The sequence below is a fragment of the Eumetopias jubatus genome, unplaced genomic scaffold, assembly GCF_037043125.1.
Source record: "Eumetopias jubatus isolate StellerSeaLion01/CBP00866 unplaced genomic scaffold, mEumJub1_p1.0 scaffold_13, whole genome shotgun sequence".
Taxonomy (NCBI): domain Eukaryota; kingdom Metazoa; phylum Chordata; class Mammalia; order Carnivora; family Otariidae; genus Eumetopias; species Eumetopias jubatus.
In genome coordinates this window covers 89,793,339-89,812,614 of record NW_028274819.1, presented here as the reverse complement: position 1 = coordinate 89,812,614, position 19,276 = coordinate 89,793,339, and the positions used below count along the sequence as shown (strand labels likewise).

Sequence of the window (19,276 nt, the reverse complement as noted above, 5' to 3'; positions counted from 1 at the left end):
CCCTCCCCACCCTGGAAAAAGATCCAAACCTTTGAAGACCACCCTTCAACAATGCCCCAGTCAATTGAGCTTGTCGTTGAACTTTGGAGGAACTAGAAATCTACTCGAATCTCACGACCACCTCGTTTTCTCAAGCTCCTTTTCTTGTTCCTTTGCCTTCAAGTCATTCTTCCCTTCTGCAATTAACCTTCACTTACCCTGTGCCAAGGTAACAGCTGATCCAAGCACGGGCCGAATAGTGTCTGCACTCTTCACTCTGCATACACGGCCCCACCTGACTCCACTAGCTTAAACCCTTCAAAGGAAAGCCTTGCACTTCTCCTCCCAAAGACAGCCAAGCCACATTTTGCTTCTATCCAACCTTAATTCCCATTGTTCCTAAAACCCAGGACTTCGAAATGGCTTTGTCTGATACTCTTCACCTCATGTCATGACTGCCTTTCTCTCTACTGGGTAACAGGGTGGGGGGAAGGAATAAACATGAGATGCTGGGACAATGACACATAAAGGAGAAAGAGTAGAGTGTTGGTTTGGAATGACATGCATTCAGGACTTACTTCCTAAGACCAGAGGGGTAATGCCCATGCACACAGCTTTTATTCCAAGTCATATATGTTACAGGTATAGAACCAATAAAGAACCAAGTCAGTCCTCCTCCTTCGATCTCTTTTCTATGACTTCAACAGTGCTCCTACATTGACTGTGGTCCAAAACCAGGGCTGCAAAATACATTCAGTTCAAAGACTTAATGCTTCTTAGTTCAACGTTAAGTCCAAACCCCAAGAATCCACTAATGACAAGTAAGCAGAGGGGCGTGATCATTTTTTAAAACACAGATGAAATTCACATGCACAGGTCCCGTGTACCCAAATCAGCATGATTTTCTTTTCCTTCATATAGAAGTCACATGAATTTGGGATCCCCGATCTCAGTGACAGCACTTTGCATTTCCAGTGGGGTCTATATAAACAGTTTCCTTGCACTGTGACAGAATCCTCAGCCGGCAAATAAAAACAAACTTGCATGATACCGCAATACTGAGACCACCTTAGAGCTTAAGACGATTTTTAAGAAAAAAAAAAAAATACTGGCACAAAATTTAATAAAATAAATTTTAACACAAAAACAGTTTGGGCCCCTCCCCACTGAAGTCCATCTTTGTTTCAAAAGTTGAGTAAAAAGTAAATAGTCCTTGGTTTTTAGTGCATCCCCCAAACAAATGTTTTATCCCACCTCCCTCTTTTTTGCCCTCCCAGACCTAAAAACAAAAGCAAATCAATTGCCTTTTCATGGGTCTCATGACTCCTGATGTGTCAATCTCTTTTGCTAATAGGTCCATAACTCAAGACACATTTTTTTCATGGACGATTTAAAAAAAATAATGGGACACGTTAGTCTCCTCCTCCCTTAAGCCAGATTCTTCAAGCTTCTAAGAAGACCCTTTCTCTCTCTCTCTCTCTCTCTCTCTCCCCTGAAAATTTGCTCAAGAATTTCTCGTCCCACCCACCCCACAAGTCCTGGCTCTCTTTTTCCAACTGCGCACAACTGACTATAGCTGCAGCTCACTTAGCTCCCACCCCTGAATGTAAAAAATGAGTTCTGAAAAATTAAAAATAGAATAACGATTAAAAATTAAGAGTCCGACCGACGTGGTTGTTCTTTGAAATGTCTCAGCAGAGTTTTCCCCGACCCTTTTGGTGTCCATCACTCATCAGCGTCAGGTTTGACGTCCAGCATGGCATGGAGTTCCTCGGGCGTGTAGCCCAGGAGGCTCTGCAGGTCACACACAAAGCGATACACGTAGCGTTTACCAGCTGTCTTGTGGATGATGTTTTTGTCATAATAGTAGCGTAGGCCACGGCTCAGTTTCTCATAATTCATCTTAGGCTTGTTTTTCCTTTTTCCCCATCTCCTGGCCACCTGAAATTAAAAGAATAAAAAGTGAAAAAGAGACGGGGTAAACACCTAGAAGATAACCCAAGTAGACACACTGATATGCCCCTATATCCATTCATGGTGACCCATGATATCTAAGGAAGCTGGCTAAAGAGTCACGTACATGGAAGATCTTCTTCTCACCCACCCATTCTGAATTCCCATCTTCAAGAGATGGGCAAGATTCTTTAAATTAATGAAAATACATTGACCCTGTGTTTCTGTGTAATAGAGTTAAAATACTGGAAAGCATTAAAGAATTGGGGGGAAAAAAAAGACATGCAACACTATAGGCTCCTCTCTCCTTATGTTGTTGGTAGCCTAATCTCGCTTTGAAAGCGTGAAATTTAGTGTGAGGGAGTGGGGCCGATCATGCCTGCGTTTCATCAAAGGGAAGCATTTTTTCTGTACTGGGATGCACTATCTTGTCGCATCTGCCAGACCAGAGATGTTGTCTCTCTTGTTCAATGTTTTCAAGTCTGTCATGCTCAGAGTTGGGCATGCCACAGAGCAACCGTCAACATGCATTTGTTGAGTAAAACAAGACATTAGTGAACAGATTATACTGATCTTCCAGGATCTCTTGAATTGTCCAACCCCTTCCAGAAAAGGCAACCCATATTGACGAAGGGCCCACTATGTGCCAGGCATTTCTCGTGTATCATATCCGTGAATCTTGGAAAACAAATGGGCAATGTAGATATTTCCTCTATTGTCCAAAGGATGCAACTCAGCCTCAGACAGGCTACGTAACTGGTTCGAGATCATACAAGTACCAAGGGGCAGAGGTGGGGCTGGAATCCCAGGAAATGTCATCCCGGCCCACATAACCACTTTCCAGAGTTCACTCTCATCCCCCTTCCACACGACGCTCGCAAGTCACTCCCTTCTTACCTCATCTGGGTCAGAAAGCTTGAACTCCCAGCCATCTCCTGTCCAGCTGATAAAAGACTGACAGGACTTATCAGTGAGTAATTCCAGAAGAAACTGCCACAGCTGGATTGGTCCACTGCCTGGAAACACAAGCCATTGTGAATCATTACACCAGATGCTCAGCACCGCCAGCAATGAATCCCATTATACACAGCATTCCTCCTGCCTGCTCCCTAGTCCACCCAGGCCCAAGAGGATGAAGGCGGCACATAGCACAAATGTTGGAGGAGGTGCTATGAGTTCAAAAGGACTGAAAGGTGAAAAACTTCCTACCCCCCCCGAAAAAGCACTTACAATATACCATTATCTTATCAATATTATTTTGATTGACTTGAAGGTCAGTCCATTTTTATTGCCATGAAAACTCTAGAAAGAAAATTACTGGATCTATCCTCTGAGACAGTCTAAGGCAGCATAATCTTTGGTGCCTTCAAGAACTAAGTCATTATTTTTGCCTTAATTAGCAAGAAAGATTAAGGAATATCTTTGCCACTTCCTATCTGAAGTCAAAGCTCATAAGCGCTTCTCGATATCAGAGAGCCTTTGGCGCCTGATTTGTAAGTGACAAGGATCGCTATCCTGGGGTCATCTAACAAGGACAGAGAAGTGAGACATTCTTTTGGTCATAAGGTCATAAAACTCTCCACCACCATCCCGTCCCCCCAGGCCGCTTACCACAGGCACCCAAACTAAGAAAGGAGAACATCATCACTCTATAAGGGATTAACCTGCCACCCACGAAATCCTCAGAGGTCAGGTGAGGACTGTCTCAGAAATTCTTCATGGGTCCGTATATTCTAACTTACACACACACACACACACACACACACACACACACTTTTCTTGTCTTAGCCATCAACACTGCCAAAGGTCTTAGTTCTGGAAAGCCAGACATACTCTGATAGTCCATTTATCTTATGCTAAAGGATTTATGCTAATAGATTTCCTTTTAAGATAAATTTCTACTCAGATATGACAATGTTGCCAGTGACTGCTATCTCGTTCACGGGTGTAGCCAGAGAAACAAATATGGGTTCAACTGTCGGTGGTGCTTGCTATTGGTCTACACTGACAGCATCATCTTAGAAGCCATCTGGACAGAGGAGGGAAGATGAAGGAAGCCAGGAACACTCCAACTCATCAAGGAAAACTTGACTTTCTAAGGCTCGAATCCTTAACCTGAGCTTCAGATCTGTCTGATCCAAAGTAAAGTGAGATTCAATAGGAAACAAGCAACAAGATTTTTTAATCTAAAAAAAGAAATGTTCCTTATGATCTAGAGGGGTCATCTCTTGTTATACCTTATACGTCTACAAGGTATGTTCACATGCATCATTCTGCTAACTCCTAAAATCCACTCCCTGGCCCTCTCTATAGGCAAGGCACAACTGGTCTTACTGTTTCTATCCTGTTAAGAAAGAAAGAGAAAAATGCTCAGAAAAGTGGATGTGACTTCACTCCAGGGTGCAGTGAGAATGTGATTGGTGCTGGGTCTAGCGCACAGGCCTTCAGACTCCAGGCACCAGGACAACAACGGCTGACGTGGGTATTCACTGGGCAGCCAAAGGAAGCATCCCCCAGCAAATCCCAGCGTCCTTTCCAGCCCAGGCCAAGCTCAATGTGGAAGATGAAATAGCTCTACTTCATCCTTCTAGGAATGCACCTTGAGCTCTCTAAAACCATCCTGTAAGAAACGCCTTACACGTATACTAGAATAAGATGATTCAGTGGACTCTACAAAATAACTGAGCATTCAAAGAAACAGCCCAGAATGCTACCCCAGGAAAGCCTTACCCTCCTCTGTCGCCGCACCCCTGCCCCTGGCCCGTGAAATCACCACTTCGCATACCACTCCGACACATCTGCAGGTTTCCTGGGAGTGGAGTTAAAGTTACCAGCAGCTACTGCCTGCCTGGGTTCACGGGACGCATAGTGACATTATGGGAGGAATCCGTGGAGAAGCCATTCTGGATGGGCAGGCATCAGTCCATGTGTCTCTAGTAAGAAAGGCTATGGAATTTCTGGTAGCCAAGAAATTCAGCAACAGCGGCTGAAAGCACCTTGCGAAGAGGAAGGCTTCTGGAAGCGGCACAAAGTGACTACACACCCAACAGGACATCATTGTCTTCATACTTTTTGGAAGAGATGTAACAAGGAAAGGTCAACTACTCAGAAACTAGGTGAATGAGCTCCGGAGTCTGCAGTCATTTCCCCGGCCAAGCCCACAGATGGAAGACATAACAGAGAGGACTCACTGTAAGACCCCAGATGAAGAAAAATGCGAACAAGAGTGAGGACTTGGGGCGCACTCACTATGCAGTGGACGCTGTGCATGATGTGATGCTTTATGTTCACCCCCTTCATTCCGTACATTTATTCCTACTCCAGGGAGTAGATACTAGGATTATCATATTTGCTTTTACCACTTTTACAAGAGAGAACACTGAGATCCTGTGTCGCTTGGCCATTGGCCTCGTCTAAGGCCATTCAGAAGTAAAATGGCCGTGAATGGAACCCAGGCGATCTCACCTCCAAGTCCTTCACCTTGGCACCGTTTTGTCCTTAGACAAGACCAACCCAGAGGCGGGCATCTGAGCAGCCTGCCTGGTTGAGGTGAGCCATGGGATAAAAGGACAAAGCTTTTTCGAAAAAAAACAACAACAACCCATCTCTCCCTTACCTCTCACAGCAGACACAGGACACTGGGCTGGGCTGGCCAGTGGTTCTCCTGACCATCCGGCCACTGGGGACCTTGGTGTTCACCTCCACAGGTGACACGTCCAGCCCCATGAGTGAGTCCCCACCTGGTAGCTGCTAGGCTAACGTTACTTCACTGCTTCTCCCTCCCACTATTTACCTGCAAACCTCATCCCCACTACTCATCTTCACATCCTTTTGGGGAGTGGAGGGCTAGTCCCACAAGCTGAAGGAAGGACATATCGGGCTCCTTCTACCCAGGCAAGTCCTAGTCACTGGCAGGGAGCAGCAAGCACGTTCCAAGTCCCAAAGAGAGAGGCCCAGGAACACATCCCAGTCCCTTGCCCTTGGGATGGGGCAGCCAGAAAGTGCAAAAGGGGAGTTTAAGTCTTGTCGCTGGAACCAGCTCAAAGACGCAGGGATGTCAGACAGAATTATTCCTGCTGTTTCTCCTGCCCAGTGCCATTTCCCGAACCGGAATGTCAGAGGTGCAAGCTCCATCTGCCTGCTCCAGCCCCAGCTCTGCGTGCATGGGATCCCCAGCAGCCTCTAGGGCGGGGCTGCAGGGGGGAGGGTGAGCACGGTAAATCCTTGTCTGGGGGTTTGGTTTTTTGTCTCATCGTGAATTTTCCTCTGTTCATAAGGAACATAACACTGTGAAATTTGGGAACTAGGAGCCCAGGTCATGGGTGAAGTCTTCTCAAAGTTCTTTTTACTAATTCCTATTTACACCAAAGGTAAGAGGGAGCATAAATAGGAAAATCAGATGCCTAACAAAAGCGTAGGAACTTGACTGGGGAGAAATGTCTCTGGTAAGCTCTACAACAAGAAAGTCAAAATAGGGTGATGTCAGCTCAAGTCTCCTTTCCCCCGATTCTGGAAGAAAGATCCTGTAAGCCCACCTAGTGCTGAAAGGCACACACAGCACTCCTGCCATGGGATTCCTCAAGTGGCTGTTCACCCTTCAGAAAGCACGTATGTGGTACCAAATGAAAGGCATCCATGAGATCCACCCCGCACTCCCCCCCACCCCCCGCCCAAAGATTCCTCCTTTTGGCTGACTCCTAAACCACCCTTTTGGTGGCAGGGAGCTGTAAATAGGAAGGACGTGAAGTATTCTCCCAGCTGGAAATGCCTGGTCTGGGTAAGCGTTCTGGGTCCAGGGTAGGTCCATTCCCTGGCTGGACTCGTGGACAGTCCTACACAGGAGCTTGCTTCCACAACCGGGGTCAGGCTCACTGCAGGTCTGGGAAGGGATATCAGGGCCCCCTGATGGAAGCACCCGGCTGGGAGGTAGCTCAGGATTGTAATGCACACTGGCGACCCCACCAGTCACATCCACATCTAGGCCCATGGGAACTTCTTATATCCCAGACGTGCTGAAACCCGGAAATGAGGTTAGCACTCCCGGTTACAGACTCTCCCAGAGGACATTCTGGATTGCTTAGTGTAGTGCTGCCCAAATCCCCAGGGCTGCAGGGCTCCTCCAGCCCTCACCCTCGCTCCAACATATCCTCAAATTGTAAAGCCTCTTCCTCATTCTCCCTGTATCTCCTCTCACCCTGGGCCCAGCCCCATCCACCCACCCAACTGGACGGTGCTCCCAGGGACCTTTGTCCCAGGGAGCAGAGAATGGTACTAAGAATAGTGCCAGTCATGGGAAGGGGGAGTTCACACACTCGATGTGACTCACAATGGTGTCCCTGTCTGGGGGCCCCAAGGCAGTCAACGGCGTCCTTCACCATGCTGCCCTGGGGTGTCACACATCAGGAATCCGGTGGCATCACTGGGAAACTATGCTTCTCAAGTAGAAACTCTCAGCCACAACAACAGAGGGGTCCCTGTTAGAAGGGAGTCTCTCTCCAAAGAAGTGAAGGAGGGAGGGCACCCCCCACCCCCCCACACACACTCGGGCTGGGACTGCACACCCCTGCTGACTGCTCCCTCCAACTCCCTCGCTGGCTACAGCGGGGGGATTTCCTCTGACTGCTTTGTTCTTCTCAGCTTCTGGGTAAGAGAAGGGTTCTTAGTACAACACTGCCAGTCCTGATTTGAAGAACATGACAGAACCTTAGAAGCAGAAGTATCAGGTGGGGGACCCTCAAGGCACTTGAGATCCAAGGTGTCAGTCTTTTTTTTTTTTTTTTTTTAAGACAAAGCTTCAAGTAAATTCCTACTCATCCGGGTGATGTTTCAAGCCCCTTCTCCTTGTCTAAGAACTGGAAGGCCCACCAATCTATCCGGATGAGAGCTGGTTCTGAAAAATCCCGTGTTGTTTTGCTGGTGTGGCTGGCAGTGCTCCCTTACTCTGGAGTCTAAGTGAACAAGTTCAATATACAGCAATGGGCAAGGACAAAATCTTAGTAAAATTCTCCTGGGAATCATCCTTTTCACTTGGCAATCTGTCAGTATCTTCTCATTTTCTAGTCCATGGCCACGGACTCACTGCTGGTGAACAGGGAGCAGGGCTGGACTGCAGTTTTTCCTTTTCCTTTCAACTGCAAGTCCTCACCCCGTCATCTGTGCCCCAGCATGAGGCTAACAGAGGGTAGCTGATTTCCATGCAGACAGAGGTCCGCACGGGGCAGTCATGCTCTCGGGTAGCCTTCTATTATGGGTTTGCTTATACCGAGACCAAGCCTGATGGTCTGTCTGCTCTGAGCCCATCTCCCTCTCGTCACGAGGATATACGCTCTCAGGGCAGAGATGGTGTTTTTTCCACTGGTGCAATGCAAAGCGAGATGGTGCCTCACCAACAAATACCGACAATCAAAAAGCGCCTTGCTGTTGAAGGAGCTGTGCGTTCCCTGTGCGCACGGACCGCATCTTAGTGACCCTTCTTTTCTCGGCAGGTGTGGGGTTTCGGACAAGCGCTCAATAAACATTTTCTGGCTCATGCTGTTGAACACTGGTCCCCTGCAGGAAGGTGTCAGGATCGGAAAGCCTACCCCAGCTGCTTCTCTCTATTAAACCCTATCTGGGACTAATCAACATGAGTGACTCCCAGGCTGTTGGATCAACATGTTCCCCAAAATAGAAACGCCCACATGGCCTGTCCTTTGGGGATTCATTTGCTACTTTGAGAAGTTAATCTCTTCAACTTGACTCTAAAAGTCAAATCAAATACCTCAGTGTGGGCAAGACACCACATTTATTTTAACCTATGAAACTCTCATGGTTGGTCACCCTTGCAACAGGGCAGACTCTGCCTTAAGAGCACACATCTGGCAGGTGGTCCTAAACCAGAGGAACGGGCCTTGACTGGCCCCTCCCTTCCCCCCAGGTGTCTCTACCCACAGCCAAACAATGATGGCAAAAACAGAACAGGCGAATCCTGAAATGACCCATCTGTTCACAGATCTATCTTCCTTCTCCTGCCACTGTAAAGGTGCCCACCGCGGCTGGTACGGGGGTGACCCCGGAGTCTAATAAGCATCACACCCTTCCTGTCAACCCCCTTCTAAACCAAAAGATGGCCAAACCTATGTCCACTAGGCCCTCATAAAATGAAGTTGAATTTGACTAGCAGCAAACATCCTGACAATGTCTTGCCCTCCTGCTCCTGACCATTTCTTGCCCTCTGGACCAAACCCAACCTGAAGATACAGACATCTTCTGCCTGAGGATGAATAACTCTTGGATGGTTTGGCCACTGAAGCACTAAGAAGATTGTTAAAAGAGATGGAAGGGCAGAGACTGCTTGATATTTTGGCATGGGGTTATGTCTGTAGGTACCTTCTCCCCACTTCTGAGTGATGCCCATCCTTTGCCCCCCCCCCAACCCAATCTCCTCTCATCTCCAACACGATCTAAATATGGTACATTCCATAACCAACAATGTCTTGGTTCAATGAATCACGTGTTCTATCAATAAATTCCTATATCAATGGCTAATAACTCAAGGGCAGCAGGTGGGGATATAGGTTCTAATAATTCAACGTACAACTACAAAGAACACTATCTGACAGGTGCTTGCAAAACACACTCCATGAACATAAGGGACAATAACTTCATGAACTTGCATTTATTTGCTGCTGAATGAGCCAGTAGCTAACAATGGAAGCAAGTCAGAAAACAGCTCTCAAATCATGTAAATCCAGCCTTTGATGTCAAGTCCGTGTCCCTGGCACGTTAGACCAAAAGAAAGGAGAAAGAATTTCAAAAAAATTTAAAACAAACAAACGTGTCAGGCAGTGGAAAACTGAGAGATGAGAGCAGACAGTACCTTAAGAAATTTAAAAAAATATATATGCCCAAGGAATGCCCCAAGTGGGGAGGTCAAGCATCCAGCACTTTGCACCCACCTCCTCCCTGATTCACTGCTCGATCTTACATAACAAATATAACCTCTCTGGGCTTTAATTTTCCCATCCCTAAAATGGAAATAGTTATCCCTGCTCCTCCCTACTTTATAGAGATGTCAACTGAGTCCCTGTTATTAAAAAATATATAAAAATAAATTTAAATATATATATATATATATATATACACACATGTATATACAGAGGCGACCATGGTGTCAAACATTTTGGGAACAATCTAAAATACAACAGTGGGATTGAACAGAATAATGAAGCAACAGAAAATGTACTTTTAAAGCAGACTTTTCAAAGAAAGACAAGCAAAAAGGATGAAATTTTTAAAAACTAAACACAGCAAAACACTAGATAAAATTCAATTATTCTTCCAAGAATTAAATTGGCCTTTTACATGGCAACTTTCGAAAAGGATAAAGTTGCAGTCTAAAGTGTATAAATGTGACCTTTTAAAAAAATACCATACATGAGAACAACCAGTGCGGATCTGTTAAACTTCGGGATAACTCTGTGCAGTTCTTGCTCTGATTCAAAGTAGGTGCGCACAAAAAAGAACAGATGCAAACTACTTTGCAAGTGAAAGTATCACAGACATTTACGGTTTGGGGAAATCTTCGCCACAGACAGACTTAGATCCTCTTTCCCCCAGTGTGCTTTCCTCCCTAATCATTTATGCTCCTCACAAAGCACACTCCACCTAATTATTATGTAGGGCTGACCCAGGAATTCAGCAGCATTGCCCATAAATGTCGGGCCTAGAGTTTGGGCCTAGAGACGGATCCCACAGCGTGAACTGAAGATAAAGCGGAAAAGTCCTATCCAGCTAATCAATGTCCAAGACAGACCGGGCCACAAGTTCAGGTGGCAGGCCACAGGTCGGCCGGGCTGCCCCACCTGGAACAGACATAAGTGAGGCTCCCCAGCCCATCTGTCTTGGCTCCGAGAACAAAACAGTTACACGCTCTAGAGTGTGGAGGAAAGACCCTTGTTATCGCCTGGGCTCCTCGCACCTGCACGTGTTCAAGTACACCTGTGTGGGGGTGGAAGGAGAAAGGAGTCTTCTCTTAAAGGGGCAGCCTATATTCAAATGCAGCCACCTCTTCCCTCCAAACCCAAGGACGTTGTCTAACCATGCTCAACCTACCACTCAGACACAGACTCGGATAGAAAGCTAGGAAAGTTCAAGTCAGGAAGTGGGTTCTTATAGAGCTTTTCCTTCTGATGTCTTCTAGGTAACTGACTGTTTTCAGAAGTCACCAGAAATGGGTTAGGTTTGGATTTGAGGGTACAGGGTGAGAATTTTGTTAGAAACCAAAGAAATGCTTCTTTGAACCAATGCAAATGTCAAAAGACAATGCCTCCCCATGATGTATCGAGGGAACAGGAAGAAAGAAAGGTATGTTCGCTGATTTGGATTAGAAAGATGAACTTGAGGCGTCCGAAGCCTGTAGTTTGTGGGCTGAGTGCAATCTGTGGAATTTATTTTATCCTAACAGTATAGCTGCCCCTGCATATCAAGGATGAGAGAAATGACTAGCAAAGTCTGTTAGAAGTCTTGGGGAGGTGAGCTACATCCCAAGTGGTCATTGGGACATTGAAGTTTTCAAACCTTCGTCCAGAAAACAATTTCTGAGCACCCCCACCGAATGTAAGGCGTGGTAGCCAGATTGGGCTGGATGACAAATAGAACGTGAATGACAGCGAGGAGGCAACCGAAGAAACACGTTTTGTTTCACCATCGTGTGAAGAGTTGAGAGTGTCCTACCTACGCCTTGCTTTTAAAGAAGAAAGGACCGAGAACCTAGCCTTGAGGGGCCTGCACAAGAAACTGCACCCACCTCGGCTCTGAATGTCAAACACCTCCTCAGCTCTGCGCCCTGTGGGCACCTCTCCAGCGAAGAGCCTCCCGGCCTCCCGTCAAAGTTCAAACTTTCACATTCACTCACTTTAGGAGAACTTTCACTCTTGTGATTCTCAGGGAGAGGTGAGTCACACAGAAGACAATGCCATTTGCTTTGTTACAGTCAGCAATATGCATGGAGCGCCAAAGCCTACGGCAGGCCACTGAGGGAGAGCATTGGGACCAGGGTCGTGAGCCCTGCTGTGCACCTAGCCAGACAGAACAACCGTGCTGGCCTATCTGACAATGCACATTCATCAGTCAGGTGCGGTGTGGCAGTCACCCGAGCGGCGGGAGCCATGACAAGGGGCAATGGAGACCTCCCGCTGCAGGAGGAGGGGACGCGAGCTCCTCCAGTGGGCAGCGCCGACCTGAGGATTCCCCAGGAGCCTGGCCAAACCTTTCTTAGAACCGAGCTGCAGATGGAGGCTCTTCTCTATCCAGATCCTCCTTCCCTCTCTCCTTTTCCAGGTGACAGACCTGCAGCATGGTAGAAAGGCTCCCCCACCTTCCCTAGCCATCCCCCCCTTTGTCCTTTACAGATCTCCCTCACACCCAAATACATGTCTTGCGAGTCTAACCATGTCTTGCCATCTACGTCTTAGCAGACCCCAAACAACACACTAACAAGTGACTGTTTTCCCACTAATTGTCTGATATCGTGAAAAACTTGGAAGGGCATCTTCCTTGTGGTTCTCTGTGTGACTTCAGGCTAGACCTCTTTCCCTGTCTGAACCTTGATTCCCTCATTTGTACAATAAGAATAACTGAAGCTACCTCGTGGGGTTGTCAGTGATAGTTTAAAAAAAAAAAGGTAATGTACATGAAAGAGGCTAGGACTCAGCAGGAGCTTAATACACATGTGGGTTGAGCTGAATAGCTGAATACACATGACCTAATCGAATATGAAATATCTTCTGGGCCCTACGTCACTGCCACCAATACTGGAATTCTCTAAATAAAATACACTATCCCCTGGACCTCAAGGAATATAAATATAGAATTATAGTGGAGGGGCGCCTGGGTGGCCCAGTCGGTTCAACATCTGCCTTCGGCTCAGGTCATGATCCCGGGGTCCTGGGATCAAGGCCCACATCAGGCTTCCTGCTCAGTGGGGAGTCTGTCTGTCCCTCTGTCTCTGCCCCTCTCTCCTTCCTGGGCACGCTCTCTCTGTCAAATAAATAAATAAATAAAATCTTTAAAAAAAGAGAATTATATTGGAAAGACGGAGGCTGGAGGATAATACGGAACAGTAGTATGCGCTACGTGCCCAGCAAGGGTCCTGAGTGCTTTCCACAAACTATGCCCTCAATTCTCACAACAACCCTCTGAGATAGTAACTACTATTATTAGCATCTTGCAGATGAGAATCCTGAGGCACAGTGATGCTAGCCTGGCTGAGGTCACACGTGGTCCGTGGCAAAGCCGGGCCACACTCAGGCTGCCTGGCTCCCGAGTCCGGCTCTTCACGCATACAGGAAACTACCCAGGGCTTACACAGTCTGACAAGGCCTCCCTCTCGGGTGTTTTACCGGGACTGAAAAGAGAAGGCAGACCCTCCAACCAGCGGGCCGCACATGAAGGCTGCCATCGGGAAGATGGGGAGAGAACAGATTCCCTTGAATTGAGTCTCTGCCGAGGACCAGTGAGTGCACTGCTCAAGCTCCAGAGCAGTGAAGACCATCCAAGGAAAAGAGAAAGATGCCAAGGGGCACCAGCAGGAATATGTCTGGCAGGACCTTTCCCAACAGAAGCTGCGGGGAGTTTCCAGGGCCTGTTGGTTAAGGGCAACAAGGTATGGAGGCCTTAGCAGCACCCGGGTTGAATTTTGCTCAGTGGAAACATTTTACTTCAAAGACAAAAAAGGTGGAGCCTCAAACTGGAGACAGAGTCGAATTCCAGAACAGTCACCACCCAATTCCATCATATGTAGTTAGACTGTGTTAAAGAAACAGTGACCCACAAAATGTGAGACTTCGGGACACCTCTGAAACAGGCAGGGAGCTGTCCCCAGAAGAGAGGGGTGCCTTGCAAGTTTCCTGCAATCCCAAAGCCATGCACCCGCTCAGCCTCGGATCGCTGGAAACAACACCAGGGACTGAGGCCCATTTTGCGAAGTAGAAATGGGCAGAGACAGCTTGCAAGGTATTGCTGTAACTGAATCAAGACAAGGAGGTGGTTCAGTCAGCCGGGGTCTTCATAAACACCTGGCGGAGAAGGAGAACCTCCCTTTCCACATTTTTTAAAAGACATTTAGAGAAAAAAAAAATTAGCCAGAAGGCCGAATCCTGCTACCTTGTGATCTTTTTCTACTTGTGGCCAATCAAGAGGCAGAGCAGTGAAAGTGTTCTCTGGGCCACGGAAAGGAACTTCTCCTCTCATCCAGTTCAAATTTCCCAAGGGGTTTCCCTCTCCCATGCTCCAAAGTATTTTCCCATCAGTCTCATAACTGAGCATCACATTAACCCATTATTCCAGGGAGATGCCCCCAAACCATTCCACGCACCCCCCAGGACCCACTGCCAAACACAGCACAGAGAATGGGAATCCCGCCCCGCTTCTAAGATGCTGGCTGGCAGCAAGGTCCCATTTAGGCCAAGGGGGTCTGCCTGGCTTCCTGCAACCTGCTAAACACAGGGCCTCTGAGCCAGAAAGGGGAGACATTCTCTGTTGCTGCCTTTCTCATTTCTAAGCTCTTTGCCCCCATTCCATCCAGGCACTGCCCACGGATGCCCTACAGTGATACTGTGGCAGCCCCCAGCCATCTCCAGCTTTGCCTGCCCTAAGAACCTCAGGGCTCCTGGAAAAGATGGCTCCTGCCCCAAGAGAGTTCTATATTCCTGTCAACAAGCTGTCTCTTGGGGCGCCTGGGTGGCTCAGATGGTTAAGCGTCTGCCTTTGGCTCAGGTCATGATCCCAGGGTGCTGGAATGGAGCCCCGCCTCAGGCCCTCTGCTTGGCACGGAGCCTGCTTCTCTCTCTCCTTCTACCCCTCCTCCTGCTTGTACTCTCTTGCTCTCTCTGTCAAATAAATAAATAAAATCTTAAAAAAAAAAAAAACAAGTTGTCTCTTCTTCAATTCACACTGTCTTATACTGATAGTATACAGACACTATATTCCAGAGCTTGGGTTGGGTAATCATCCCTCCCTTCGCCCCCAAATTAGAAAGCTCTACGCTATTCCTAATAACATATCCACCTGGGTTAGGAATTTCAGAACTCTTCTGCACAAATCCACGCTGCACTATGAACTGCTTAGGTGACCCCCTCAGACCCTTTCCTTATCAGTAACTGAGGCTCGTACCAAAAGCTTCCTCAGTTGTTATTTGTACCTGAGTACCTTGAGATTATTTTGCAATCCAGTTTTCCTTCAGAAAACTGTGATTTCAGGTAACGCTGCCAAATCTCAGGTTTCATTCTGAATTGAAGGGCTTTGAAGCACTTCCTTTGCAATGAAGTTATTTATTTTCAAAAACATGTTTTAGCAGTCGCTCTGGGTTACTGAACTCTAAAACTTTACTACAAGCCAGAACTCCAAGGTTCTGGGCTTGGCCTAGGGACTTTCTTACTGTGTGTGACTTGAGACTGGTTCTAGACCCACCTATGACATGGCGAGAAGATTTCTTTCAGGCCAGAAGCAATTTGAGAGAACCTACGGGGAGTGCCTGGGGCTTCTTTTTCTACAAGACTGTGTGTGATGTTTGGTGCAAAAATATTTGAAAGTTGAATTCCAGATGGTCCCAAATTTAGCCAGAAGGAAAATGAGGAACTGCATTTTCACAAATCTGCACAGCACTAGAAGAAAGAATTTTGTGACAGTTAATGAGTGGCTTTGGGTTTAGCCTTTTTCAGGCTTCAGGACGAAAAAAAGACCCTAGCCACCTCATTCACAATGATGCAATTGTGGGTGGGGACATACCCGGGCAATAGAATTACTACCAGGCCGACTCAGGAACAGGTGCAGAAGTGCTAGGAACAGATGCCTTATCTGTGGCAATGCCTTATCTGTCTGGCAATCTGGAGTGAAGTTCGATGAAGGTGACTTATAGGCCAATAACTCCAGACTGAAGCCAAAGGCTAGCACTATGTCCTACACACCGCTAACCCATATACACACAGAGCTAATTGGTAACAAGTGGACACAAGGCCCCTAATCTACTGTATGAAAGCAACTGAGATAAGCAATGAGTATCCTCATTTCTTAACATGGAGAAAGATTTCGTAGTCGAGTGAGACATCTGGCACTTAAGATTCAACTCATGAGCTACTTCTGTGCACATGGCAATTATCTGGTCTTGAATAAGTCACTTTTTGTGCCTCAGTTTTATCATCCATAAAATGGGGCTGGAAGAGGAGAGAATACCAGTCGACAAATCAGTATATTCTTCTATAGCTACTGCAGTTGGAGAGAAAAAAAAAATCAGAGAGCCCTACATTTTTCAGGGATCTGGAAAGCATACTGCTTAGGTCTATTAAATAGGCAGAAAACGCTGGGCCACTTCTCTTGGATTGTTTTGTAATTAGATGGGGTTCATAATGTATCTTCAAACAAGAGAAAATGGAGCTTTCTGATTGTATCAGTTTGATAACCGTAACAGTTCACAGTAAGGTAGGAAGGTACATTTTGGCGGAAGCCAGCATTGCATTTGATGTATTCTTAACTCAGCTCACAGGCAGGCTTTCAAGCCATGTTATCTGCCCCCACATCTTGACCTAATTTAACAAGTTGCCATGGGAGCCCAGTGAAGGTTGATGCAATTTTCTTATCTTCGGAGGAAGAATGTAACTGTGCAAGAGAATGTGAAAATTCGGTTTCTAACTGATTTCCACACGTACAGTGCAGTAACTAAGACATCATGTGAAGAAGTGAAATGTATTCCTTTGAAGGTGATATAGACAAAGGCCCCCCGTGTGTAATGGCAGAGAAATGACTCTCTTCCCAGCTTGAAGGATCCATGCATACACACTGTAGTTCAGGCCAAATAACAGTGATATAAAGGTACCACTGCTCCTACCGTGTGGCCACACAGACTCTGGAGTATTCGGATTTTAAGGGAATGAACAAAAAGGAGGCAGAACTTGAGATGGAAAATAGGTCTAATTTTTACAAGAAACAAAAAGTTTGCCAACATTCATACAATGCTTTCCACTTTCCAAAGCACTTTTCCAAACTTCAGCTCATCTTAACATGTCCGTGTAAGGTCAGAGCCCCGTTTCTAGGAACCCCAGGCACCGCATGCTCCCAGGCTGGTGGAGAGGGCTGCAGAGGCTCCCTATCCCCAACTCCCTAGGATGTACCTGGAATGCTAAGGGACCACAGTGAACATGCAAGGGCAAAGGAAACACCACATAGAATTAGTTTGCAGTGTGGACAGATGTTCACCAGGCACTGAGCCCAGGGAAAACGTCACCAAAATTTGGGCTGCCCCCCACGTGCCTCACAAATCCTGACCTTCATTCAGACCACAGCATGAAGAAAATCCAGTCCAAGTCTAAGGACAATTATAATATCTTGAATTCGACAAGATAATGAACCCCCAAGGGCAACTGGCCCTTATCTGCACTCAACATGTGCTCAGAAACATTTGCTGAAACAATGGATTGGTTGTAACGGAGCTCCCTGCACCCCATGTCTAGTACAATGTCTAGCACTCATTTGTTTAATTAATTGATTTAGTTAAATTACATTTTCACAGATCTCCCACCACCAAGATAAGGATGAACACTTCCACTTCACTAAAAGTAGAAAAAGGTACAAGGTAAATTTGCCTAAATCACACAGTGTGCTAGAGCTGGGGCTCTAGCTCTGGGGGGGGGGGGGGGGAGTGGCCCAGGGGACTTCTGTTTTCTGGGCTATTGTTCTTACCACCATCTGAAACGGTGTGAAAAGTTACATCCCCAGGGTCAGAGAGCAACACTGGATGGTGAGACGCTTAAAACGTGCTTTTTAATATAAGGGACTACTTCAGTCTTCGAGGCCTTTAACTGAGTCACCTTTCTTTTCCTTCCACTCACTGAATATTCCCTTAGAGAGAGAGAAGGAGAGACAGAGAGAGACAGAGAGACGGAGAGAGGGAGGGAGGGGAGGGAGAAAATGAAAGCACCTTTTAAAAACAACCCATCCAGATAAGGGGGGACATCCACTGTAACTCAGACCTCCAGGACATGCCTATATTTGTGCTGAAAGAACTTTCTGGGGCTCTTATGTATTTGGCTCTGAGTCTGGATTGCCAGAGAAGACTCTTGGGCAGCACACTGGTGTTGGCTCTCTTGATGGCTGTTCATTTATCTAATTTGTATTTCATATTCGTCCCTAGTTCTTAGAATTTCTGATTCATCCCTGTCTGTCTCGCCCTGAAACTGGGACACTTGGAAAGATTCCCCAACTCTCAGATAATTCTTTCAAAGACTAAGCTCATCTAAGTTAAAACGCTTTAAGTCACTCTTGTAGACTGTTAGCTCTGTAGGCTTCTCCCACATAGAAAATGCAGTAACTAATACATGTCACACGTTCAGAGGGGTTTCTATCTGAGGTGGAGACCAGGCTTTTACCCTTCCCAGAAACTTCTAGATCTTCTGCAGGGTAGCCAGGGATCCTTACCAGAATCTTATCCCACGAAGGTTGACCTCAACCATAAGGCTTTCTTTGGCCATAACCCAGACTTTAGAACTTAAAGTCAGTTTACTCAGTCTCATTATCCACAAAACTACCCTAAGTAGCAAACTTCTCATTATGACATACCTAGCTAAGAGAGAATGATGCCATGGGGTTAGAACAATGATTGTGGATGCCGGTGGTTATAGGGGACATGATGCCAGAGAGAATACAGAAATACTTCCAATAAGGACAAAGCAATTTGAGGACTTGGTGCAAACTGCAGACGAGCTGGCCTTTACCTGCAGCAAATGGCAGAGCAGCACGAAAACAGAACCAAGCGCAACCAGTTAGAGACACCGCCGCCTGCAAAGCCCACAGAGTCATGCTGGAGGCTCCTTGGCCTTTCCTTTCTCCCCCTGATTAAGCTGCACTTCTCCCCTCCTTCATCAGTATCCAACTGGAGTTCAGGGCTTAAAATACCTAGGAGCTAAAGCTACAGGAGCCAGGACGGACTCTTGCACATCTTGAAAGAGACTGAACTTTCTTTTCCTCATTCCAGATGTCCTTCAAGGAAAGCGGTGACTTCTCTAAGAGTCTGCTGTCCAGAGATGGGGGAGGATTCCCTTGAAAATCAGCACGTTCCCACACACTAGTGACGTTCAAGCAAAGACTATGGGAGGTTCCAGTAGAAAAAAACAGGGTAGGGGACCTTTACGTGCCTTTCTGGGTCCTGACTCTCTATAGAGAGCTTGTTGCTACCTCAAAACACAGACATAATTCCTGAGCACCTCTTCATGCAATGCACTGCCCTAGGAGCTATGTGGGATGCAGCATAAAAGGCACACTCCTGATCTCTGAAGGAGTAATTTCTCCAAGCTTTTGAGTTGTTCTCAAAGCT

At 46.7% G+C, this 19,276-nt stretch overlaps 1 protein-coding gene across 4 annotated transcripts in view; it reads right to left on the bottom strand.

Annotated features, from left to right (window-relative positions):
* Positions 1 to 575: 575 nt before the first annotated feature.
* The window catches only part of ETS1 (ETS proto-oncogene 1, transcription factor), a 62,958-nt gene continuing 44,257 nt past the window's right edge, over positions 576 to 19,276 (bottom strand). For all 4 annotated transcript variants that reach the window (XM_028120805.2, XM_028120803.2, XM_028120804.2 and 1 more), the window contains 2 exons: positions 2,830 to 2,948; positions 576 to 1,920 (listed from right to left, as the gene is read on the bottom strand). In XM_028120805.2, coding sequence (XP_027976606.1) covers positions 1,705 to 1,920; positions 2,830 to 2,948 — 335 coding nt within the window. In that variant the 3' untranslated portion in view covers positions 576 to 1,704. The remainder of the gene's footprint in view (positions 1,921 to 2,829; positions 2,949 to 19,276) is intronic.